General features: G+C 40.8%; 1 protein-coding gene across 1 annotated transcript; it reads left to right on the top strand.

Annotated features, from left to right (window-relative positions):
- The first annotated feature begins 786 nt into the window (after positions 1-786).
- Positions 787-17896, top strand: IRS4 (insulin receptor substrate 4). Its single transcript, XM_032228395.1, has 2 exons — positions 787-4835; positions 14863-17896. Exons 1-2 carry the CDS (start codon positions 1265-1267, stop codon positions 14865-14867), a joined length of 3576 nt encoding a protein of 1191 aa, XP_032084286.1. The 5' UTR covers positions 787-1264; the 3' UTR covers positions 14868-17896.
- Positions 17897-26420: the final 8524 nt, after the last annotated feature.

Genomic DNA, 26420 nt, shown 5'->3' on the forward strand with positions numbered 1-26420 from the left:
TTCCACACGTTCCCGCTTCCCCGCTACCCTTAGTGCCGCGGGGGCGTGGTTTGGGCGCGACCGCACGGCACGTGGTCGAAAGCCCCGCCCTCCGCGCTTCCCAGCAGGGGCGACGGTTGGTTTTTGTGCCCCTCCCGTCGCTGCTAGCGCCGCCGCCGCCGCCTCCTCCAACGGTCGCCCGCGCGCCGACGGGTTGTTTACTTCGCAGACGGCTCCACCCACTCCTCCTCCCCCCGGCCCTCGCGCCCGGCGATTGGCCCTCGCCGCGGCCAATCCCGACCCTCGAGGCGGGCGCGGGGAGAAGGCGGGGGTGCGTGTGTGAGGCGCCGTTGCTTGAAGGAAAAAAAAGAGTTGTAAAGGGGGGGGAGAAGAGAAAAACATTCCACCCTTCTCCGCCAAAATGCCTTCCTGCTCTGCTGATTGGCCAGCCGCGAGGGAATTGTGCCCGCCGATTGGTTGCCCGAGCTGCAACTCAATGCGCAGCGGCCGGCCTCTCTGTGTATGTGTATTTTTTTTCTCAGTCACTCATCTTACACGCACGCACAGATCGGCTCCGGCCTCCGCCTGGCGTCTGTTCCACTGTGTGAGATGATGATTGGACGGCGCCCAAGCCCCTCCTTCCGTGCCTCCTGTCTCTTAAAAAAACACACATATACACACACTTCGACGAGGTTCCACTCCCCAGCCCCCCCCAACTATTAATCCCTCTTGCCGCTCATTGGGCCTAACGGCTGCCCGTCATTCTCAAAAAGGTATAAGAACCCACCCGCCAGCCAAGGGCGGGGTCGACTGATGATTGGATTCCCTGAGAAAACTCCGCGCGCTCCCATTGGCTGCCACCCTGCCCTTCTCCTCCAGGCTCGGCCGCGGGAATCTCCCCGCGCCGCCCCGCCCCGCCTCTGGGCGGGCCCAAGCGCGGCGTCGCCTCGCCTCCCCCACTTTTTTCTCCCCGCCCGCGCGGGAGGGGGGTGTGAGTCACGTGATGTTTTCGCCGTGGTGCCGCCGAGCCTGCTCGCTGGTGTGAGGAGAGAAGCGGGAGAGTCGGAGGAGCCCGGTGCGTCCGACCGGCGGCGAAAGGGGTGGAAGCAGCCGCCGCCGCCACCGGCTTGTTCGTTGCCTCGCAGGCCGGGAGCCGCCGGCTCGGCCGACGCCGAGAGCTCGCCGGGCACACATGTCCGGCCGGGCCTGGGAGACCCTTCCCTTGTGAGGGCGGCTGCTTCCCTCGCCCCGCGGAGCGATTTGGACCCTGCCTTGGCCCCTTAAGATGGCGAGCGAAGGGCTGATGCTCGGCCTTGGCGGGGAAGGCGGCTGCCCCGCGCTGGAAAGCAGAGGCGAGGCGGTGGGCACCGCGGCAGCAGCAGCAGCAGCAACGGGAGACGGCGGCGGTTCCAGCGTTGCGTCCAGGTTGGCGGTGCCTGAGGAGGACCAGGAGCCGGCCGAGAGCGCTCCCTGCCCGCCCCCGGCTCAGCCCCCGCATCACCTCATGCTCCTGCTGAGGAAATCGCCCAGCAGCACCCTCTGCCTGGTCCAGGAAGAAGATGTTGCCTTGTTGCCCGGGGACTCCGCAGCGCTGGGACGGGCAGGAGTCCCTGGCACCCCCCTGAGCCGGAGTGGACCTCCAGCAACCTCTGCCCGGGGGTCTGCCCTGACACCCCCAGCCACCATCACCTGGGGGGACGACGTGAGGAAATGTGGCTACCTGAGGAAGCAGAAGCATGGGCACAAGCGGTACTTTGTGTTGCGGGCGGAGAGTCACCTTGGCCCGGCCCGGCTGGAATACTATGACAGCGAGAAGAAGTTCAAGAGTAGCTTGAGAGCAGCGGCAGCAGCAGTGGCTGGAGGGAATGTCGCCCTTTGCTGCCCGTCTCCCAAAAGGGTGATTCCTCTCTACCAGTGCTTCACTGTCAATCGGAGGGCAGATGCCAAGCACAAACACATCATCGCCCTGTATACCAAGGATGAGTATTTTGCCATGGTGGCTGAGAACGAGCTTGAGCAAGAAGGATGGTACCAGGCCATCAGTGAGCTCATGAGCCAGAGCAAGAGAGGGTTCTTGGAGCAGGAGGACCAGGCCGATCAGCAGCTGGACGACGACGACGAACATTACGGAGCTGCCCTTCGCCCAGGAACTGTGTTCAAAGAAGTTTGGCAAGTCAACGTGAAGCCTAAAGGTTTGGGGCAGACCAAGAATTTGACAGGGGTGTACAGATTATGCCTTTCCAGCAAGGCCATTCACCTGGTCAAGCTCAATACTGAAGTACCTTCTGTCCACTTACAACTAATGAACATTCGGCGATGTGGACACTCGGAAAACTTTTTCTTCATCGAAGTGGGCAGGTCAGCCTCCATTGGACCAGGTGAGCTATGGATGCAAGTAGATGATTCAGTGGTTGCCCAGAACATGCATGAGACTTTTCTAGAGACCATGAAAGCTCTGAAAGCCTTCTCTGAGTTCAGACCTCGCAGCAAGAGCCAGTCTTCTGGTGGTGGCAGCAGTACTAATCCTATTTCTTTCATAACTACCAGGAGGCATCTTGGTAATCTACCACCTAGCCAGACTGGCCTACAAAGACGGTCCCGAACTGAAAGTGTTACAGGGGGGACTCCTCCCACTACCAAAAGCAGCAGTGCTTATCGCTTCAGAACTTCTAGTGAAGGGGAGGGGACAATGACCAGACCATTTAGATCAGTTACTGGAAGTCTGATTCATTTGAATACTGCAAGGATGAATTTGGGCCGCCAAGAAGGGAGTGGACGATACGTTAGAGCAGCATTTAGCTCTTCTTATCATACCAGGTCTGCCTCTCTACCAGTTTCTCATTTCCCTTCTGCTACTAGTCCTATCAGTGTTTCTTCAGGAAGTGGGCATGGATCAATTACTGATAACTTTGTAAGACCTTCCAGTTCGTCTGTCTGTGGGTCCCCAAGCGATGGAGGTTTCATTTCCTCCGATGAATATGGTTCTAGCCCTGGAGACTTTAGGTACTTTCGTGTGAGAAGTAACACGCCAGATTCCTTGGGCAATACTCCACCAATCAGAGAAGAAAATTGTTTAAATGAATACATGTCCATGAACAAACAGCAAATGGATAATAGTTCAAGAGATGATTACCGGGAGGCTGACAAATGCTTTAGAAAAAGAACATACTCATTAACTAAGCCGGCTTCAGTACCGGGACAGCAGAAAACAACCCAAACTGCTTTAGATGAAGATTCCTCAGGAAGCCATGGACGCCTGTCTTGTTCTGAATCACCAAGGTTCAAAAATAACCATGAACCTGAGTACGAGGAATCAATTCTTGATTCTGTATGTAATCAAAGCAAGAATAAAACCAGAGATGATGGGTACATGCCAATGATGCCAGGAGTTGCATCTTCTCTGGCAAGCAACAGTGACTACTTGCCCATGACTCCTAAAAGCATGTCTGTTCCAAAACAAATTAACAGTTCCTGGTTGTCATCATCTCAGGCTGATTCTAAAGGATACATGATGATGTTTCCCCGAGCTGTCTCTTCGCCTGTACGTAATCCCTTAACTGAGTTTAATTCTAAATCTGGTCATGAAAAGTCAACCAACAATGAGTATATGGATATGTCTCCTGGAAATTCTGCTGCTCCGAAGCAACCCTGTGATCCAGATTATATGCATGCCAACATCGATTCCAAAAATTTTGGCTCATATTTCTCTCTCCCACGAAGCTTTAAGCCTCTAACCGGGGAGCATGATGAATATGTTCCAATGTCATCACCTGGAAAATTATTGTATGTTGGCTCTGAAAATGGGAAAAGCATCAGCAATGAAGTTCTGGCTAATGGCCTTTCCAGATCACCCCATCTGAAAAGTTCAGAAGAAGGCCTTGTGCAGAATAGGGTTACTAGGCCTACAAGACTTCCACTCGGTACTAGAGGTAGTAACACCATACCAAGAATGTACGATCGCACAATTCCACTTGAGCCATCTAGCCCTGGTGAATATATAAATATAGATTTTGGTGAAAAAGCAAGTAACACGCCATATTCTTTATCTGCCGAAGGATCTCCATCATCTCTTGGTTCCAGTAGTGACCATAGGCAGTCGCCACTTTCTGACTATATGAGTGTTGATCTGGATGTCCAGTCCCCCAAAGCTGCTAAAGAACTATCTAACTCTTTGACAGACATTTCAATTTATGCAAATTCGAGTATCCCTAGAAACCTGCCTGATGCTGATTATGCTAGACTTTCATTTGGTACAGCTTGTGTTAGCACAGCATGTGGTAGGATTGATGACTACACCGAGATGACCTTCAACATGGCAGCCACACCACCTGGACCCTTTGCCACTGAAAGCAAAAACGGATTGAAGATTGATAGTCCTCCTTCTATAGTTAACCGACTGTGCATTGTTGACCAATATGCTAGTCACAGGGACTTCCCTGTCTCAAACCCTGATCCTCCTGTAGTACCTAAAGTCATTCGAGCTGACCCACAAGGAAGGAGGAGGCACAGTTCTGAGACCTTTTCTTCTGCAGCCACTGTTACTACTTCTTCCTCTTTCTTTACTGACAGTAGTAAAAGGCACAGCTCGGCCTCTTTCGACAACGTGTGGTTGAAACCTGAGGATCATATTTCAGATGGCCATGAAAGCAAGATGTCCAGAGATACTTCAACTGGATTTCAGAATGGCTTAAATTATATAGCTCTGAATTTACGGGAGAATTCACTAAACTCTGAGGAGAGCCCTAACACACCAAATTGCCACCTCCCAAATGGTACTCTAAACCTGGAAAGTGGAGTATATGTAAGCATAGATTTCAGCAGATCAGACAGTTTGAAATGCAACTCCGCAAGGAAAGGTTTGTAATTTTGGCAAACACCTGCTATAATACTTAATGCATGTAAAGTTTCAGTATATTATTTTGAATTGCAACTTTATAAAATATTATGTCTGTACCTTAATTAACCCCTTTTCATTTCCCAAACCTTTTCCTTGGGATGGCATCACTATATAAGGCACTATCCCCTAAACAGCCCTTCTCTGCTAGACTGCAACACCCACAACCCTCAACCAAGTGCTGTGGGTGTTCAGTTGCAGTCAAGGACAAACTGAAAAGTTGTGAGCAAAAACAACAACATAGACCAAAATGTTAAATCATTACCACTAAATGTAACTCTTTGACATGGTATTCTTTATGTTGAATTATCCTTATTACGCTTGGTAATACAGTAGTCAGTTTTGAAGAATTTGGGTAGGCATAAATCATGCTTGCACTTGTCATTCCCAAGTTTGGGTCAAAAGTTTTACATATTTCAGTATAGTAGCAAAAAAAAAAACAATGGTTGTACACATTCCCAGAACTCTTTGAACCATCTATTTTAAATCCTAATGTTTCAGGTGCCTGGAATTTATTTTCTGATTCATAGTTTTACAGATTCCTTGCAAAACAATCACAGTTCCTCAGGTCTTGTAGAAGAAATGCTCCAATTTCAGTACAGTTTCCCTTCATTTTGTTTTCATTGTTTTAACTTCAAACTATAGTTTTATAAAAGTAATTATAGTGAATTAAGTTGGATTCTCTTCCCCCAAAGATTTCTGGGAATAGTAGTTTTTGGAAGAGAAAGAAAAATAAAACACACCTCTGTGCTCTATTACATGATTACATGATTCTAATTACTGTTTAAATTAAGGTCACTTAGCAACTAATGATTATTTGCATGTATTTTCTGTACATAGTATTTAAAAATACCAGAATGACTACTGAGTAATACTTTACTATTATTTTTAACAAGAACTCTGACTGTCACTCCATATACAGACATTATAAAAGTGTCCCAGAGTCCAAAATTTTGAATCATGGGTTCTGTGTACACCTTACATTTTGGGGGCAGTTTCTAAAATTGAGTCCTGTGTTTGAACTCCCCTCCTCTGTCTGTGGTAATTAGTTATACCAGCTGAGAGTTGGGGAGAGGGATGAGGTTGTAGTTCAGTGCTTCCTGAAGTCACCAGGTTGGGAAAGTGCTTTATAGCCTATGGAAAAGATTACATAAAAGATGAGTCAATCTGTAAGCAGCGCATTGGGATTTAGAAAAATATGCAGCTTGCCTTGGTGTTCTTTTCTCTTGTTTTGACTTTGGCTAGATTCAAAGCGTTTAAGTGTTCTCCCATAGCTATTGAATTTCAGTCATGCCTGGAATGTCATCTTTTTGTAAATTAAGTGCATTCAGTTTCATTAGAATAAAAACTAGTGAGACCTTGTACTGCTTGGGAGCTGCTTTTAAGAAAAACTCAGTTTATGTGCAAAGTGTAATTGTACCTACCAGTATATACATATATGAAGTGAAAAATTGGCTTTCTGTATCTGACTGTAGCAATTTAAAACTACAGATTACATTTTTAGCATGTTACTTACTGTCTTATTGCCTATTGATACCTCAGATGAAAACTTAAGAGAATGATTGCATTTGCCTGTGCTTAATTTATATATTACTGGTACTGAGGTTTACCATGGTAACTGTTAAATATGAAAGAGATGAAAAGTTTGGGAGTGATAACAGTTGCTGAGTTTGGTAGATTTTAAGATTCTGACTGTTGTTTTCTTATTCAAAAGCCATTTGTGTACATGCAGTTTATCCAACCCAGAATTATGAGCACTTAAGCTTATTGACCTAGTGCTCCTTATTTACCATTTCTCCTATGATTAATCGCCATATTTGAATAAAACCTATTCCCAGTGGTAAAAATGTGCTTTCCTACTTGGAAATAGTTCAGGCCCTACAAAAAGTAAAGTTTTCAAGTATTTCTCCTTAATAATTGTACCAAGTGGAACAATGAAATATAATAATGTCAGAGTAGGTGGCTTACGTCTGTCTTGTTGCTATATTCTGGCCAACAACACTTGATTCTAGCATATTGTAGGATCCCAACTTTTGTGGCTACTTGTACTTCATTTTGTTGTGTGAACTTTGAAACAAGAATAAAGTGAATAAACAATGACTAAATTAACCATGGCTCAGTACATGCTGTGAATACAGCCTTTTCCATTTCATCTGTGAGCAAAGAAAGCATGAACATCATTATACACCTATTCAAACTTGCGTAGGCTACTTCAAGGCTGTGTCTGGGACATGTTTGGCTCTAGATTTTGTAGTCTTATTAACAATCTAACATCAGAGGTGTTTTCAGTATTCTGTGATTAAGAGCTAATCATAAGGGTGCAGCTTATGTTTATGATACAAGGTGAATTGCTCATTTACTTTAAGCATATCCACTCAAATTTTGTAACATTGCAACAAATTTCCCAGAAGTATGAATTGGGAACCCTATTCTTTTATTCCAAGGCATCATACTTTATTACTTAGATGGGAAGTCTGAATACAAACATTTCTCTTTAAAACCGTAAAGCAAAACATGAGTTTCAGGCAACTTGTAGAATAACCTATTTTTCTCAGCATGTTTAACATCTGGCTTAATAATGTATACATCTTTTGCTTAAAAAGATTATTGCTTTAACATAATATTGCATATTGTTTCTGCAAATAGAACTTGAAAGGGTCTTCAGGATTATGTACTAATTAACACAAAAAGTTAATGAACTCTGAAAAGTTTTGTTGTGAGAAGTAAGACTCGTCTACCAGAAATTGTGCTGCACTGAAGTTCCCTTTTTTCTTAAGCTCTAAACAAAATATTGCTAGCAGTTATTCTATTACTATGCCCCTCCTCCATGCTTTTTATGAATAGAAAGAGTTGATTCCTCTTGCCAAACAACTGGAAACTAGGGAAGCAGAACATTATATTGTGATAAATTGAAGGTGACATCTTGTGAGCAGGAGTAAACATTAGACTGAAGTGAATTGTAACAAAACACCAGTCATTTCTTCTCACAGAAAAGTTAATTCAAGCTGTGGCAGTTTGTAGCAAAGGAGTGGAAACAGGAGTATCCAATTCAACTCTACTGTTTATTCTCCCAAGCTTGTATTTGAAGCTTCTTATGCCAAGTGGTTTTAGGAAGAAATGACAAGTAAAAAGTCAAGAACCTTTCCCCAATTTCTTCTTCCAGAATGCTTTCCCCACTCTAAAGCTGGTTTGCTTTAATACCAGCTTTAATACAATACTACATTAACTCCAAGCTAAAATGACCTGGTTTTATTTTCACATAGTGTAAGTTTTTTTTTTAAAAAAAATAGCAACTCCTCAATTGTAATGTTTCAGCTTAAGCAATTGGGAGAGGGAGGTTTACACCATCCTCTGCCTAAAAGTAATTAAAATATATTATCTGACTTAAAATGGAAGTAATTTGTACAAAAGAAAAAATTAATACAGATTTTGTTACATTTCAAAATAGATATCAAAGCATTGAAAATTTTTGGGAGAAAGAATACTGGCTAATAGTTCTCATAATACACTTTTCAGATGTTTTATAACATTGGAATTCCAAATTCTGGCACAATTGTTTACTTATGATACACATCTGAGTTTGGTAAATGGTGTATAATCTTCTAAAGTGCAAAGAAAGCCCTTTCGCATACATAAGTCCTCGACTTATGATCACAATTGAACCCAAAATTTCTGTTGCTAAGTGAGATATTTGTTAAGTGAGTTTTGCCCCATTTTACAACTTTTCTTGCCATGGTTATTGAGTGAATGAGTGCAGTTGTTAAGTTGGTAACATAGTTGTTAAATGGATCTGGCTACCCTATTGAGTGCTTGTCAGAAGGTTGCCAAGGGTGAACACATGACCCCAGGACAACCATCATAAATGCAAACCGGTTCTCAACTGTCTGAATTTTGGGGATGCTGCAGTGGTCTAAAATGTGAAAAATGGTCATAAGTCACGTTTTTCAGTGCTGTTGAGTTATTATTAAACAAACTTGTAAGCTGAGGACTACTTGTAGAAGAAACTCACTATTGGAGGGCAATTTAGATTGTAATAAGAATGAAAGAACAAAACAAGTATTGTTGCTTGTAAAAATTACATTGATTGTGATCATGAAAAGAACTTTCTTCTACTCTTGACATTGTCCTGTTTATTTGACCTGAGAAAATTCCATTCCGAAGCACCATCTGTAATAGAAATATTAGCATAATATTTCACAGCCTGTACTCATAGCATGCTAAATCTCTAGTTGGTTACAGGGCTGCACCTGCCATCTACTCCCTTCAGATACTTACCTGGGGCTATGTGTGTCATGCAGACCTACTCAGCCAATTATATTACCAAAATAATCCAGTTTTTCTAATCATGACTTGTTTAGCAAATCATGGTTTAATATGGTCTGAAATGTGTATGTACAGCCTGCTCTTACATGCTCAATTTAATAATACAATTTCTGCATTGTCAGTTCCTATCAGTTCCATAGTCAAAGCATTTTTAAAAAGGCTTTTAACATCAGAAGTGCAAATCATGGTTTAATTTTGTTTGTAGTTCTGATTGGGGGGGGGTGTCAAATCATACAGCTTAAATACGGAACAAATGACAGACAGGAAAATACTTTGTTAAACTGAATTTATAAAAATAATATTGCTTGCTTCCATGCATGTTGTGCATTCCCAGTCTTCTAAACTTGAAAAGATGACATATAGATATTTGACATCATGTGCCTAAAAGATGCAAAGAATTATTTTACCTGCAACCTGAAAACCATTTTAATTGGGGCGGGGGGAGGGGGGAAGCACAATAAATGTTAAACTAAAATTTTGATTGAAAATTGCATGTATGGTACATTGAAAGGAAAAGTATAACTGTTGAAAGCTTGGCTTATATTTCTGTTAAAATTACTAAAACGGCATTTCTTGATTAACATTCTGTTTGGTAAACATTCATTTTATCTTACAATAGTTTAATGAAAGTATTTCAGTTTTAGCATTCTTTAAGCATGTTGTACTCATCCTAATTTATTGATTGTTCAGTGTGCAAGATTGTCTTATCACACATACCAGAATCTGATCAATGTTAGAAGATGTAATAGCTTATACCATTTGCTTGGAATTTATATGATTAGAGATTTTCCTATATAAGAATAGCAAACAAAAACCTCTCTAAATTGTTAACAAATTAAATGTCCTGCTTCACAGTTGAAACGGCATTTTTTTACACTTCTTAAAGTAACTGGCACTTCAGTGCAGTCATAAATGAGCATGAATTTGGAATTTAAGATTCTACCTAAAGGTGACAAAAAGCACTTTACAGATTTCTTCCTAAAACATTTCAGGAAGAGAGATCTGAATAATCGCAGGAGTTTGAGAAAAGAAAATTGCATGAGAAAAAGTGAACAAAAAAGTGACACGTGGCTGCAGTAGTATTGGAATGATGTGTTCTCTTTCAAATATTGTGTAGACAGAAGTGTCTTACTCTGAAGTATTGTTAACATATCTCCCTGAATTTTGGAAAGCAAATGGGAAGAAAAAGTATAAGGTTTAGCAGCTGGTGGATTATCCAATATTGGAATCCTAGCATGCATTACTTATTTATTAAGATTTAGTATCCAGGATTTGGTTTGTTCCCAAATGCATAGTTTGCTCATATTTGGGACACAAGCCAGGTCTGGTTTTGAAGCTGAAAGTTTCTATGAGGTCTAGGGAGAAATGTGAGATTAAAACATGGAGATTTTTGTTTACAGTACATAATACAAAAAGGTTTTGGTTAAAAGTGAGGAAATATCTTTTAAAAACTGCATAATTTACTATGTGCAAAGGGTTGGGGGAGGAAGAAGAGCAGGAGGAGAAATCCTCACCACTGTTTGTCCTAAAGTTATGACTCATCCATAAACTGTTTGTATGACCCAGAGAGCTGCCTGCTCGGCCCACCCTGCAAATTGCTGTTTGTTTGTTTTTTAAACTTGGGTCACAGGTAATTGTATTAGGCATCTGAAAGGCAGCCTAATGATTACCTTGGTACTGTACATGTCGAAACAGAAACCTATGGCTTTCTCAGGTGAATTGGCTAAATTGAAGAAGGCAAAACATCAATCATACAACAACTATTGGAATGGCCATCTTTCCCTCTGTGGGCAGCTCCCACTGTTTTGTGATAAGGATTTTTCAGCAACTGAAACTGTAACTAAATGCTGAAAGAAACTTCACTCAGTTTTCTGCCTATTAGACCATTGTTGAACATACAGGAACTGTTTCAGAATGGAATCAGACCTTCAAATAGATCAAATAGCTGTTTGCATGGCCTCTCATCCTTAGATCAGACAGATATTGGTAGTGACACAATAAAACTTCTAAACTAAAAGAAGTTTTATGAATATATTTATCATATATATGTGATCTTACATTAATAAAATACTACAATTGTTGGTAGCCAATATATGCATCTGTAAATGTGGGAGACAACCCATTTGAAATGATGAAACATTTTAAAAGGACATGTTTTTGGAACAAATTAAGTCTCCTTTTAGGGTGTCAGTGATAGAGGAATCCCACTGTTGCTTCTATTGTTGTCTACCCATGTGGTTTCCAGTTTGATATTTTTCCCTTTGCAAATCAGATAAACTGCCTCATATTGTCCCTCCTCCCAGGTTACAGCCCTGCCCCTGACGTGCTTGTTTTTGTTTTGTTTTTTACATGTAGGAAGTGTTTGATCTTTGGTGTAACATTCAGATATGATCCTAATTTGCTAATAGAATTATTCAACAGGATATTTGTTAACATGTGGTTCAGTCCTTTGAGGCAGGAAAGAATGTGGGTACATAGAGAGCCTGTCGTTAGGGGAGGACCAAATCCAGAGAGAGGAATGTTGTAATCACACTGAACTTACACAGTGGGATAGATGATTGGTTGAAATGCATTCAGTAAGTGGCTTTAGCATAAGTGAAGGGGAGAGCTACTGGTATTTTGCAATGGCTGGAAGAGGGATAATGGCTGGCGTAATTCAAAAAACCTCAAAATTCTCATTTCTGTTCTGCTTTTGGAAGTGGAGTCATTCATTGGGTTTCATTTTTCTCTTCTTTCCAGTAAATTTTGGATGGGTGTGTCACTTATCGCAGATCCCCAATTCTGGAACGATGACAAATCCCATAAATAACAAAGTTTAGGGTAGAGGGCTATATACCTTCATTCGTACAAGCCTCTTCTCTTTTGGATTGTCTGAAGTATAAAAATATGTTAGTTGCTGTGCTTTCATAAAGAATCTTTATGCTGTTATGTTTTTGTCCAGTAGTTCCAAAGAAACATTTGAGGGGAATTTGAATAAGCAGCTGGATGATAAAACTCTTGCTCATCCTTTTTGAAGAAAGTAGGCAGAACTTTGGCATTAGTATCAAAAAGTAAGATTAAAGTAAAATTATGGATTCTTTTTGTGTCTGATTCCTTCAGTTGCAATTTTGCTTCACTATTTTAATTCAAGTAGGTATCAAGAAAATCAGAGTATGTTGTATTAAGTATTCACCTGAATTTTAAGTTACTTCCACACTTCCACAATGTTAATGTGGAAATTTGAAGACCCAGGGCACTTTGGCTTTTTCATTTGCTATTACTTTGTCTATTTTGTGCTTCCACAAATTCTTACTTGAAAGGAAATGATATTTCTTGCAGATATTCCAATGCATCATTGTTGCCACTTTGTTGTTTGGTCACTATTTCTTCAGATTCTTTACAGAGATGGCATTGCCGTCTTTTGCTATCAATTCTGGCTTTGCATGCATTTGTTCTTATTACTATTACTGTATTTTTCATAGTATAAGACACACCTTTTTCCCTCAAAAAAAGGCTGAAAATACAGCATTTTTGCCTCCCAAAGCTCCGCCCCTTCACCAAAATGGCCACGCATATCCTTATGAAGGCATTCAGAGAGCTTCTGGGGGCTGGGCTGTTTTTTGCTTGTTTTTGCCCCCCTCCAACCCTCCAGGAGCACTCTGCAAGCCCCCCCCCCAGACTATTAATGCCTCTCCCTCCCTCCCTCCCTTTAATCTACCTACCTACCTACTCTTTCTACCTGCCTACTGTATTTCTCTTTCTTTCTCTCCCTCCCTCTCTATCCCTCTATCTATCTACCTACTTTTTTTTAATTTGCTTCTTCAAAACCTTGGTGCATCTTATACTCTGAAAAATGCGGTACTTTGCTTTTTACAGTTAAAAGGACAAAGTAATAGATTGTCCATTTTTATCTATTTTGTGAGATTATTTCAAGATGAAGTGTTAATTCTGCAGGAAAATCTTGGGTATCGAAAGAATCTTGATTTATAACCTTGCTTGCTTGCTTTGCTACAAGGGATAGTTGGGACAAGCCCCTCTACCACCAGCAGAGAGCCTAATCCTATTCCTGGGTATAAGTTGTGTAGCAAATAACAGCATTTGGAAACCTTAGGTTTGTGAACAGAGTTGCTTGCTTGAGGGATGCCACATTCCACCCAGGTGGTAGCTTACGTTGCACGCTAAGTTGTTGTACAACAATTCACTAGGAAAAAATGGGCAAGTTTTTTTCCTCTCTGTTGGTGTTTCTTATCTTTTGTAATATTGTGAAAAAACCACCCAACTTTTAGAAAAGCTGCTGTATGCAAACAGCTTACAGTGACCTGCATGTTCTTTAGTTTATTTTAAAAGTTTCAATTTATTAAACTAATGGATCACTTGGTTTATCTCAGTGTGAAATACTTTGAGCCATCTGAATTTCTTCTGTGTTAAGTGGTGAAATGAAATCTAAAAGAGAAAAAAAACTTTAGGGAACTCCTTTTCATGACATCATTCCTAGTTAATACCAAATTACAATAAGTGTATTTGTAGTTCCTTTATAACAGTGTCAAAAATATTGTTACATCTTTAATATATTACCAAGGAAGGAATCATAGAATGTCTTTTGTGGAGCAGAACCTTATATGTCTACAAAACCTATGACCTGTTGCTTCATGTTTTATAAATATTTACTTATCTAAAAAGAGAGAAACAGATTGACCATGGCCAAGTAAAAAGGCAGTAGGAGCGGGAGTGACTTTCAATTTCCTGCTGGCTTTCCCATTGACTTTGCTTGTGCAAGCATCGAGAATCATAATCACATGAACATAGTTGACTGTGGTGGTGCTGCAGCAACCATAAGTTTACAAAAAGCACTCGCCCATATTCTTGAAATTTCACTTCCATTGGCGTAAGGAGTCGTGGATTTGGGGCACATTCTTTAATTTAGCACATTTGCAGTAGTTCAATTTAAAAAATGTTGCTCTATGGTGCACCCTTTTGGGTAAACGAAGGTTACAAATCGACAACATTGAGAATGTTAATAGGATATTGAGCCACAGTGGTGCAGTGGTTAGAGTGCAGTATTGCAAACTGCTTCTGTTGCCTGCTGGCTGCCTGCAATTTGGCCGTTCAAATCTCAGCAGGCTCAAGGTTGACTCAACCTTCCATTCTTCTGAAGTGGGTAAAATGAGGACCCAAATTGTTGGGGGCAAGAAACTGACTCTGTAAATTCCTTAGAGAGGGCTATAAAGCACTGTAAAGCGGTATATAGGTGTAAGTGCTATTGCTCTATATATTCTAAAGTATATGACAAGATCCCAGTTGATTGGACATAATTCTAGTAAAATAAATGTCATGCCACAGAAGTATCCATATACTCTTATTATCATCATTTACATACATATAGGCTGCCTTAAAGGAAACAAATGCAGGACATCTGTTAAAATACAATCCTCTAGACAACTGAGATTGTACAGATTACATGTAGAAATTCAGAAAAAGAAATTTGGCCAACTTGCATGATAGTTTTGAAGAACATGGTATGGACTGGCTTCAGTGGAATTTTAATGGAGTTTCATAGTCATAAAATGTCTTTTATATGAATGTGCCAACCAGAATTTTAGTTTGCATTCCTGTGGAAACAATGCGAAAGAAGTGTCTCTTTCCCCTTCCATTTCAGTTGCACTAAAATATTTTTGTTCTTTTCCTAGACTGATGGCATTACCATGGAAACCATTGTGAGAAGAGCAGGCTTTCCAGCTGGTATCTCCATAATTGTGTGGTGCTTTTGGAAGCAGAGCCCATCTCCAGCCAACTCTGTTCACTTCCACCAGCACAGACGCGGACATGCATCATTGGAATGAGATTTCATTGAGGGGTGGTTGAGTCTACAGTCGCGCTAATCCAAATGAACTTTTGTCATGGATGAGTTTGGATGAAACAGGTTTCCTCCCCCCCTCTCCCCCACCCCTGCTCCCTGGCTCTCCTAGCACCATCTGTGAGACGATACGAATGCTCAAGTAGAAAAAAACCGATAACTTCCTGCACTACTTCTACATCTCCTGCAGACGTTTTTTTGTTTTTGTTTTTGTTTTGAGAAGTCGCAGTATCAGAGAAGCTTCCTATCACTGGTTTGCTTTTCTTGTACTTGAAGTGATAGCTGAAACAATTTATCATTGGCTTAGAATTATTATTATTATTGTTATTATTTTTGGCAATTATAAACCTATTTTGAGAGGATGGGAAACATACGTCAAGGCGATAATCCTAACCAAACTTATTTGTAACTCTCATTGAAATCAGTAGATCATAGTTTCAGAGCTAGAGGCCTGCCGCTAGTCTTTTGGATAGTAAAATCCCAACACACCCATGCACACAACACTCCCAGTTCCCCTTAACTAAAAGAGTAGAGTCTGGGAGAACGCTGTTTCCATTGCCTGCCTGTTCTTGCATGCGCCATAGAGATGCTCTTGTTTACCTTATTCCCTGCCTCTAGAGAAGCTACCACCTCTCTTCTCTCATCCCACCTGGACAAAATAGTCCTTTCTTGATTGTTCCCCCAGTGGCCCCTTGGGAAGTGACCTCTGATGGCAGCTGCTGGAAAGCAGGTAAACTAACTGCCAGTTAGTGGGTGGGAGCACCTAGCAAGGTTCCTCTTTTCTTCTGCAAGAGAATGAGGCAAGCAGAGATCACAGTCTGGTACTCGGTTACAAGGGAGGAAGTGAATTTATTGGTACTTAAAGGCCAGCATGCATAGAATGGGGCTGTGAATGAACAGTCCTCTCTCTCATGCTGATTGATCCCCACTAGGTGACGGTGAGATTTCACAGCCACAAAGAGCAATTTGCTATAAACAAGAGAAGTGGTACTCTCTCTTTTTTGTTTGTTTGTTTAATTTCACTTTACGGTACAATAAATTTATGAGTCCTATATACTTTTTTATTATTAAATAAATCTATGTCCTCTTAAATTTAAGAGTGTTCTGATAATATCTGGAATGTAAAAAAATAGAACTGAAGAATTGGTTGTATCTTGATTATAGTTAAAGCATTTTCTTATGTCCCTGTATAGTTACTTCTATGACTTTTAAATTTTGGATAAATGGGGAGTTGATTTTTTTATAAGCTGAAATGGGGGGAAAAATTGCAGACTTTGCAATTGTATATTACCCTTGCGTTACAATGTTAATGTGCTGTAGAGCTTTTATAGAGAGAATCCCTTAATCTTACACTTTGATAAAAGATCCCTTTTATTTGGAGACATTCTTTTATTTTCCCCTAAAGTTAGCAAAAATGTAACTAATACTTTATTATTATTATTATTATTATTAATAACATTATTATGCCTAATGTGGGGAAAAAGAAGACATTTCTTACTAGGGGTGTTATTTAAAATTGGAAATTCGAAATTGTAGTGAAAGCTAGGTACATCAATCCTAGACTTCTGTCCTTAGAGAACGTGATGCTAGGGTCAGTACATTGAGTGTGCATTAATAATTAGAAGCATTGATATTCGAAGGAGTTGAAAGCAGGACACGGATCCTCAGGTGCCACATGGCTGAAATTCCTTTATCTTGAATATTGTACAAATATGAAGTGCTGCCTCATGTTTTGACATCTGATCTTTTTGTAAAGCAAATTAGATCCTTTTCATTTTTGATGTCCATCACCATGTACTGGAATCTTTTTTTGGTTCGATTTAACGTGCTTGTCACCTAACGGTCTAGGGAACTTTTGCCAAATACAGCCGATACCGATGAATTTATGTGAAGTGTGCTGTAATCAGAAAGGAAAAAAAATGTTGCAGAGTTTAAAAGCACAGATGAGTTTTTGAATCTATTAAAGCAGGATTTTCAGGAGTAAAGGTAACCAGTTGCTGCTGACTTTAAAAGTATGAGCACTTTTCTAGACCGCAGTACTATCTTGCCATCTTTTGGTTAGGATTTTGTAAATTGGCAATGCAATAGGCTAGCTCTCACCAAAGGAGCATCCCGACCAATTTGTTTAGTTTGCCTATCCCAGAATCCCCAGCGATACTAGCAGGAATTCTGGGAGTCTGAACATCTCTGGAAGGGTACAAATTTGGAAGAGGCTTCAGAAGGTACTTTTTACCTCTTTTAGTTGAATAAACAAAATTGGGAGTGACAGTTCAGAGAGATGAATTGTGAAAAAGAGTTGATGAAAGCTACATTCTCTACATATGAATTCCCGAGGCGGCCATAGAGCACTGATTTTACAAAATGTTGAATCAATGGGTAACCTCACAACTACTGGTACAAAGATTAACAGGTACAGCATAATAAAATATGCAATCTTTCTTGTCTTAGTTTACAGCAACTAACTTATTCAGTATTGTGCTGGAGGACTATCTCCCACACATATCACTCTGTGTGGGCCACCTTCCAGCCACCCATTTGATGCTGCTGTAGAGTACAGAGAAACCAACAATGGAACAATGTTTGTCCTGTAAATTTTAATTTGATATTGGACAGTTGTCTGTACAAACTAAAAACATATATGGTTGAAATTGTTCATTATATTTGCTATTTCTGCTTCACTGATCTGTTTAAAGGTTTGAGCTGAATGATCTGGCTGTGTCTTCCATTGTAAATATTGTTACATTGTTTTTCATGGTAAAATGCAGCACATTTGCAATTTTGGGAGACTAGCTTGAAGCTCTGTATAGTGTTTATATTTATCAGAATTGGCTTTCCATAGAGCTACTTGCAGTAAATGTGTTCATGTAGCGAGTGGTTGAGTGATTCTTTAGACTCCTGACTTAAAGAGCGACATGCGCCCATGTTTAGTTCATGTTAAGAGTGGATTTAAATCTTTAAAATGCTTCACGTGTACCTCTTCAGCTAAACACAACTGTGGATTGTTTTGAATGCCCCAACGATACTATTTTTTATTATTCATTTAAAATGGTAACAAGCACAAGCCCAAGTGTGATTTAAATGAAAGTATGATTTAAGACACTTTTAAAACAGGGGTGTCCACCCTTGGCCAGGTAAAGACTTAGGGACTTCAAATCCCAGAATTCCCTAGCCAGTATGGCTGACTGGGAATTCTGGAGATCAAAGTCCAGAAGTCTTAAAAGCTTCCAACGTTAGCCCCCCCCCCCTGTTTTAAAGGGAGCATGGAGAAAGCTTTTTTAAAGCAAGGGGCTTCATTGTAAATCATTCATAGTCATTCACTTCATTCACAGAAAATGCCGTTCCAGATGCCTAAAATAATATATGAGCCAGAGGTAATGAGTGGCTTGTTATCAATTCTGAATTTTAGGAAATGCCACCGTTTTCCCGAAATTCTCTCTCCTCAAGTTTCATTGCTCCAACAAGTTCATCCCAGGCCTAAAGAAAACTGGTTCAAAGGAACATCTGAATTAAAATAGATACAAAGGAAACGCTTACTTTGGGGTGTACTACCACTAATGATATGATAGCCTATAATCAATCAAATCTTAATCAATAGGGGATACTTGAATATGATGTAGGAATGTTTCACCATTTTAGCTGGATGATTCAAGCTTTTCATATAGTTTTCATTACTAGGACTGTACATTTGATAGAGGCCACAAGTCTCACATCCCCAGAGAACTAAAATGATTAGGCTCTCCTAATCATTGTTAATGTTCTTCAACTGTCTTCTCCAAAGTAGTTCTGGCTATGGTCAAATAGGAACCCTGGTTTAACTAATTCAGGAGGTGCTGCCATGTATGTTCCTTTACCTCACGAGTTAGGATTGGAACTGGAGAAAAAAGCTATATGGAAAGAAGAATTGAAATCTGAAGAGACTGTTTTAACTATGTGCAATTTGGAAAAACTTTTGGCACCTTTTTGAATAATAGAACTCAACCTTTGAAGAGATCTTCCTCTGTGTTTCTGAAAATGTCTGCAGCTATTTGGGCTCTTGACTTTAGCTCTGATCCTTGGGTTTATGTGTTGGGGTTGGGGAGAGAGAGATACTGTAAATGTTAATGTTACACTCTTCCTCAAGTCCCACAATACTTCCTGGAGCTGTTACAGAACTTTCCTCACCTTTGAGACATTGGCGTAATTACCGGGACGAACACGATTTCCCCTTTCCCTCTTCCTTTAGCTCTGCTGGACTAAACTTAGCAGGTCTTTAAGCAGAGATCTTTAAGAATCTCTAAGACCTCTGATGCCGGAAGATTGATCCGGACATATTAAGGGCTCATCATGATACCTTGCCTTAATCTCACCACCACGCTAAAGTCAGCCGTACAGATTGGAAGCTGCAAACCAAACCAAAATGCACCTTACCTGGTTTGGCACATGGCTGAACCCAGATGAAGGCAAAAAGTGGATTCTTTTCTTCCTGGAATAAATTTAATTGATCAAGCAGAATATTCGTAGCTCAGGGTTGAAACGGAGGGGTACTTGGTTCTTTCTGAGTTTGATTTGTTTTCTTGAAGGCATTTCATTACCCAAACTAGGTAACATCATCAGCAAGAAGGCGGCTAAGCTGCGAGAGCATCAAGAACTTTTATGTATTTAATGAAATACACCCTCTGCATTTTAACCCAGTTTTTTTTAGAGCCACTAGAAGTTATTGTCCACCCTCCAAATCTTGAATTTGAGACACTTTCATTCCTGACCTATGTTGAAAAGATAGAACCAATCTACACTTGCTACACTGGCTGGGGAATCCTGGGAGTTGAGGTCCACAAGTCTTAAAGTTTTCCCAAATTTGGACACCTCTGACCTAGGGTATTAATCAAACACAGTGATTCGTATTACACTGTATGTATTTGCATGTCATTTACAATTCTATACAGTTAGCTTTTGAAGTGCTCCTGGAATTAAAATAAGGATATATTTACAGGGCTTTTTTCTTTCTAATTGGACTTTGTTTTCTCTGGAGGAAGCAGGCAAACATTTCTCTTTCTCCTAGAGATTAAAATCGTAACCCACAGCAAAATCACTCCGTGTACTGCATGCTTTCCAGATGAAACGGCCCATGTAGCCAACTCCCCTTTCTCCCGGCCTCATGTTATAGCAGACAGCATATGCTAGGAGGGGGGGGGCGGGGGAAGAGAGGCACTCCTGCTACATAGCAGAAAGTCATGAGAGCAGTAAATAAACAAGAGTTGGATAATGGTTGCAAACTTTTTTTCTTTTTTTTCTTTTTGAGCAAAATTACTGCTGAAGGGTCTCTGCTTTTGATTCCCTGAACCTGAAAACGATGGTGAACACTTCTGTTTCAGTGGCCTTGGTGAGTTTCTGGTCACTTACGAGGCCCCTCTTCAGAGCAGAGGGACAACTTCTCCAAGAGAACCAGCTGTTTGAAAGACCGCTTTAGAGTTTTCTTTTGCACACACCTCCTCCCCCAAAATACTAACAGGACTAAGAATTGGGTGCTTGGAAAAGAGAATGAAAAAAAAAATAGAATTGGACTTTAAAAAAAAAAACCTGCTCTAACCTAGAACCTTGCCTTTCCAATTTCTTAGGAAATTTCCCTTGTCGGATTTTCATTAAGATTATGTACAAGTCCGTCTTTCCAATTTCTTTGGAATTTTTTCCCCATGGGATGACTGCCATGAATGGACAGATAAATTAAAAGAGACAGGAAGTCATAGTTTCATAAAGAGAATAGGGCTGATGGTGTGTTTTCCTTTTAAAAATGCATTTCTTGTTCCATAGCTTTGGCTGCCCACACACCTCCAAATCGGAAAATGCTCCAAAGGAAGAATTCTTTCTAGATGTGCTTGATGCTTCTCTTAGAAGCCTAGTTGTTTCTTCCTCAGAATCATCTGCACTTCATCCTCAGACTAATAATTAGCTTTTTTGGGGGGGAGGGGATAAAGTACTAATAAATTTCTAAGTCAGGGTAACAATTGGAAGGTACCTTGGAGGTCTTCTAATCCAACCCCCTGTAGGAAGCCCTCTACCGTTTAAGCAAAATCTCTTCTTGAAAGCCTCCACTGATGGAGCACCCACAACCTCTGAAGGCAACCTGATTTACTGGTTAATTGCTCTCACTGTTAGGAAATTTCTCCTTAGTTCTAGATTGCTTCCCTGGATTAATTTCCATCTCTTGCTTCTTTTCTTGCCTTCTGGTGTTTTGGAAAATAGGCTGAACCCCTCTTCTTTGTGGCAGCCCCTCAAATATTGGAACACAGATGATATCACCCACTAGTTTTTTAACAGATTAACAGAATTGGAAGGGATCTTGTAGGCCATCTAGTCCAACCCCCCCCTGCCCAAGCAGGAGACCCCACACCATTTCTGACAGATGGCAGCCAAGTCTCTTCTTGAAACTTCCAGGGATGGAGCCCCCACAACTTCTGAAGACAAGCTGTTCCATTGGTTGATTGCTCTCACTGTCAGAAAATTTCTCCTTATTTCCAGATCGAATCTCTGTTCAGTTTTCATCCATTGTTCTTTGGCCTTCAGGTGCTTTGGAAAATAGGTTGTCCCCCTTCCTCTCTGTGGCAGCCCCTCAAATATTGGAACATTGCTATCATAGTCCTTTTCATTAGACTAGCCATGCTCAGTTCCTGCAACCAACCGTTCGTCGTATGTTTTAGCCTCCAGTCCCCATATCGTCTTGGTTGCTCCTCTCTGCGCTCTTTCTAGAGTGTCAACGTCTTTTTTATAGTGCAGGGACCAAATTTGAATGCAACATTCTAGGTGTGGTCTAGTTCTTTTCACTAGACTAGAAACCCAATTCCTGCAACTATTTTTCGTATGTTTAGGCTCCAGCCCTCTTAATCATCTTTGTTGCTTTTTTCTGCACTTTTTCCAGAGTCTCTACATCTACCATTAATTGCCTTTCTGGTCCAGCAGAGAAGAGTGAACTTATACAAGAGACTTCACAATGAAACAGCTTTAGGAATCAAATTAAGCTGTGGTCATCCAGTGAGAAATGGAAAGCAAACATGGAATTCAACATCCTTCAGAATGTTAAAAAATAAAAAACCTCTACTATACTGCAGGGCAATCTTGATGGCAAAGGTGTATCCCATAGAAGGCTGTTTTGAGATGCTTTGAAGAAATGCTGGCATGCCATAAAAATGAGGGTTCAGGAGCAGTGCTGAACATGCTCATCATTTCCCGCATCAGAGACAACAATACTGATACCACAGAACCCAATTTGGGTTCTAGACAGCCAAATCAAAGGACAAAAACAATTGTTAGTTTTGGTTCAGCAGACATCAGCAAAGGATGGAGGAAGACTTTAAGACTTCTATGAATAGTGATTGATAACCACAGATTGCCAGATCCCAAGAACATATGTCAAGATCACATCCATGTTCTTTAAATGCTCTCCTCCTTATGCCTCCACCCATTCCCATCTCTTCACCCTACAGGCTAAAATAGAGATGAACCACCAAGGGAGCAAAGCAGTGGTGGGATTCAAATTTTTTTACTACCATTTCTGTGGGTGTGGCAGGGGAAGGATACTGCAAAATCCCCATTCCCTCCCCACTCCACTAACCTGCTTTCCAGCTCCGTTCTCCTGTTCCGGGCAACAAAAGATCAGATGGGAAGCAGCAGGGGCATGGCCAGCCTATTTGCCGGTTCTCCGAACTACTCAAAAGTTCCGCTACCCATTCTCCAAAACCTGTCAGAACTGGCTGAATAGCCACCTCTGGAGCAACATAATTTTTCATCCAACAGAGCAGAATGACAGATTGTACATTCACCATCTTGGAAGTGAGATGGTAATTCTAGACCAATGATCAAATTAGGCCAATGGGGGCTCAGAGGGCTGTGGTTTCCCTGTTCAAAAGTTGGGCCATTTCTCTCCTGAGACTTTAACTTGTCTAATATTTACAGACTTTATTTTTTCCAGATGAGTAAATCTATTTTTTTTCATCCCCCTTGTGAGGCCATTTTGGATGGGCTTGCTGATCTGTAGCTGCTTAAAATGCCAGCTCTTTCTCCTTTCCTGTCATGTCTGCATTGATGGGCGAACCCCTTGCACTCTTGAACAGTGACAGATTTATGAATTTTAACTACGGAACTCACTTTCTTATTATCTGCAGCCACAGCTTATTTTTCAACTGAGTTGGCAGAACAGCCTCTTACGTTTTATTTTTCTCGGGGAAAAAGCAGTATTATGTTTATAAGCCTGCTTTCTTTTTCAATTTAATGATGACATTGTATTACCAACCTTCCCTTGCACACATGTGTGGGGATCTACTCAATTCTTCAACTTGGTTAGACTTCACTTAGAATATTTAATCAATACAATAGCAGAGTTGAAAGGGACCTTGGAGGTTTTCTAGTCCAACCCGCTGCCTAGGCAGGAAATCCTACATCACTTCAGACAAATGGTTATCCAACATCTTCTTAAAGACGTCCAATGTTGGAGTATTCACAACTTCTGGAGGCAAGTTGTTCCACTGATTAATTGTTCTAACTCTCAGGAAATTTCTCCTTAGTTCTAAGTGGCTTCTCTCCTTAATTAGTTTCCACCCATTGCTTCTTGTTCTACACTCGGGTGCGCTGGAGAATAGTTTGACTCCCTCTTCTTTGTGGCAACCCCTGAGATATTGGAACACTGCTATCATGTCTCCCCTAGTCCTTCTTTTCATCAGCCAGGACTCATTTATTTCATAAGTCACAATGTTGACAAATTTTGTTGACATTTTTCAAAGAGTTTGGTCATATGTGGATGTTGGATTAAGAGAAATTATTCTCTTTGGCACGACAGAAGGGGTAGAAGCACTGAAGGATAATGGAGAAAAATGGGAGAACATTGGAATATCTAGAAGAACTATAAATAATCATTGGGTGCAAGTCAAGATGTGCTTCATCCCTAATTCATCCACTGATGAGCTATATTGTCCTCTTTTTTAAAAAAGGTTTTTATTCATAAACATTTTTGAAAAACAGTGCGTTGACAGAGTATGTCCTTTGAAAGTAGAAGAAAAAAAGAAAACCCCAAAAAGAAATTGATAGTAAACATGAACATACTTAAAAATAATAATATGAAAGAAGGACGAGGGAAGACATGATAGCAGTATTCCAGTATTGGAGGGGCTGCCACAAAGAGGAGGTGATCAACTCATTTCCCAAAGCACCAGAAGGCTAAGACAAGAAACAATGGATGGAAACTAATCAAGGAGATAAGCAATCTGGAGTTAAGGCGAAACTTCCTAACAGTGAGCACTATTAAACAGAGGAACAACTTGCCTTCAGATGTTGTGGTGGCTCCATCACTGAATGTTTTAAAGGAGAGATTGGACAGTCATTTGTCTGAAATCGTTTAGTGTCTCCTGCTTGAGCAGGGCGCTGGACTAGAAGACCTCCAAAGTCCCTTCCAGCTCTATTCTGATTCTGGTTCTGACTTCAACTCTCAGAATACCTGAGGTATTCTGGGAATTGAAGTCCAATGGCCAAGGTTGGAGACCAGTGGTAGATTCCTACCGATTGGGACTGGTTCGGCCGAACTGGTAGTAGTTTGGTATTGTGGGTCACTGGAACTGACAGCGACTCAGGCCTGCCACGCCCCCGAACTGGCTGTAGGCGCTGCCATCTTGGTTTTTGCTTCTGCACATGAGCAGAGCATTTTTATTGCATTGTGCATGCGTGCGCAAAGCACATCAAGCATGGGGGCCTCACAGACATGAGTGAACCGGCAGTAATGACTGCTGGAACCCACCCCTGTTGGAGACCCCTAGCTTAAAGAAAGCAACTTTCTTGCAGACTTAGTTGTGAAGATAAGAATCTGCAGAGTTCTCAGTACAGTTTCAGAGTTTGCTCCTGCCAGAACAGGAGAGCAAATGCTTTAAATATGCCTGTGAAAACGACTACAATTCATTGAACAGACACAAAAGGCTATGCCTGAGGGCCAAGTTATAAGTGCAATGTCTCCTTTCCAAGTAAGTCTAGTGGAACAACTCCTTGTTTACAAGCTGTTGTACGTCACTCTTTGGATCCTACTTTAAATCAGTGTCCAGTTCCATTTAAGCATCTTAACTTTGCAAGATTTATTAAGTATAGAAAGTGGAAAGAGGGGGACATAACTAAGGCAGAATATCAGCAAATAGCCCAAGCCTGTAAAGATGAAGTAAGGAAAGCTACGGCTCACAATGAAGACAGACTTGCCACAAAAGTAAAAATAATTAAAAAAGCTTTTTCCAATACGTTAAAAACAAGAAAAAGATTAAGGAAACAATTGATCCATTGCTGGGAGAAAGTGGCAAGAAGGTGATAAGCAACAGGGAGAAAGCAGAGCTATTTAACTCATTTTTTGCATCTGTCTTTACATAAAGGGATAAAACAGTCCAACCTCTCAAAAACAGCACCACAAAAATGAGATTAGGAAATAACAAATTGAAATAGGGAAGAAAATGGTAAGTGAGCACCTGTCTACCCTAGACGAGTTCAAATCACCAGGACCGGATAGATTACACCCCAGGGTTCTGAAGGAACTGGCAGATGAGATCTCAGAACCACTGAACTATATCTTTCAGAGATCCTGGAGTACCGGGGAATTGCCAGAAGACTGGAAAAGAGCTGATGTGGTTCCCATCTTCAAAAAAGGGAAAAAAAATAGATCCAGGAAACTATAGACCTATTAGCCTGACCTCAATACCAGGAGAGATTCTGGAACAGATAATCAAGCAACGAATTAGCGAACACCTAGAAGTAAGCAAAGTAATAGCCATTTTGTCACTTTGTCAAAGAATGCAATAAGATTAGTCTGACACGATCTGTTTTTGACACACAGATCATGCCAAACTAAATTTATTGCATTTTTTGACAAAGTGACAAAATTAGTGGACCAGAGGAATGCCATCGATATAGTTTACTTGGACTTCTTCATCAATGATTTGGATGAGGGAATAAATGGGGAACTCATCAAATTTGCAGATGACACCAAGCTGGCAGGAATAGCCAACACTCCAGAAGACAGGCTTAAGATACAGAAGGATCTTGACAAACTTGAACATTGGGCACTATCTAATAAAATGAAATTCAATGGTGAAAAGAGTAAGGTTCTACATTTAGGCAAGAAAAACGAAATGCACAGGTACAGTATAGGTCTGTGATGGGCAACCTTTTTGGCGTGGTGTGTCAAAAATCGGCAAAAAATCGAGCATAACTCGCGTTGTGTGTCACTTCGACAAAAACATAATTTTGCGCAATTTATAGTTTAAACTACAAAAATATATAATTGCAATATAATTGTATTTAATAAACCAAAAACAAATTATTTAACATACCTGCTTAGTAACTTCTTTGTTCATAAATATCAAGAATATTATAATCTATCGTAAAGGCCAAAAACAG

Source organism: Thamnophis elegans, chromosome 12 (assembly GCF_009769535.1).
Source record: "Thamnophis elegans isolate rThaEle1 chromosome 12, rThaEle1.pri, whole genome shotgun sequence".
Lineage (NCBI taxonomy): Eukaryota > Metazoa > Chordata > Lepidosauria > Squamata > Colubridae > Thamnophis > Thamnophis elegans.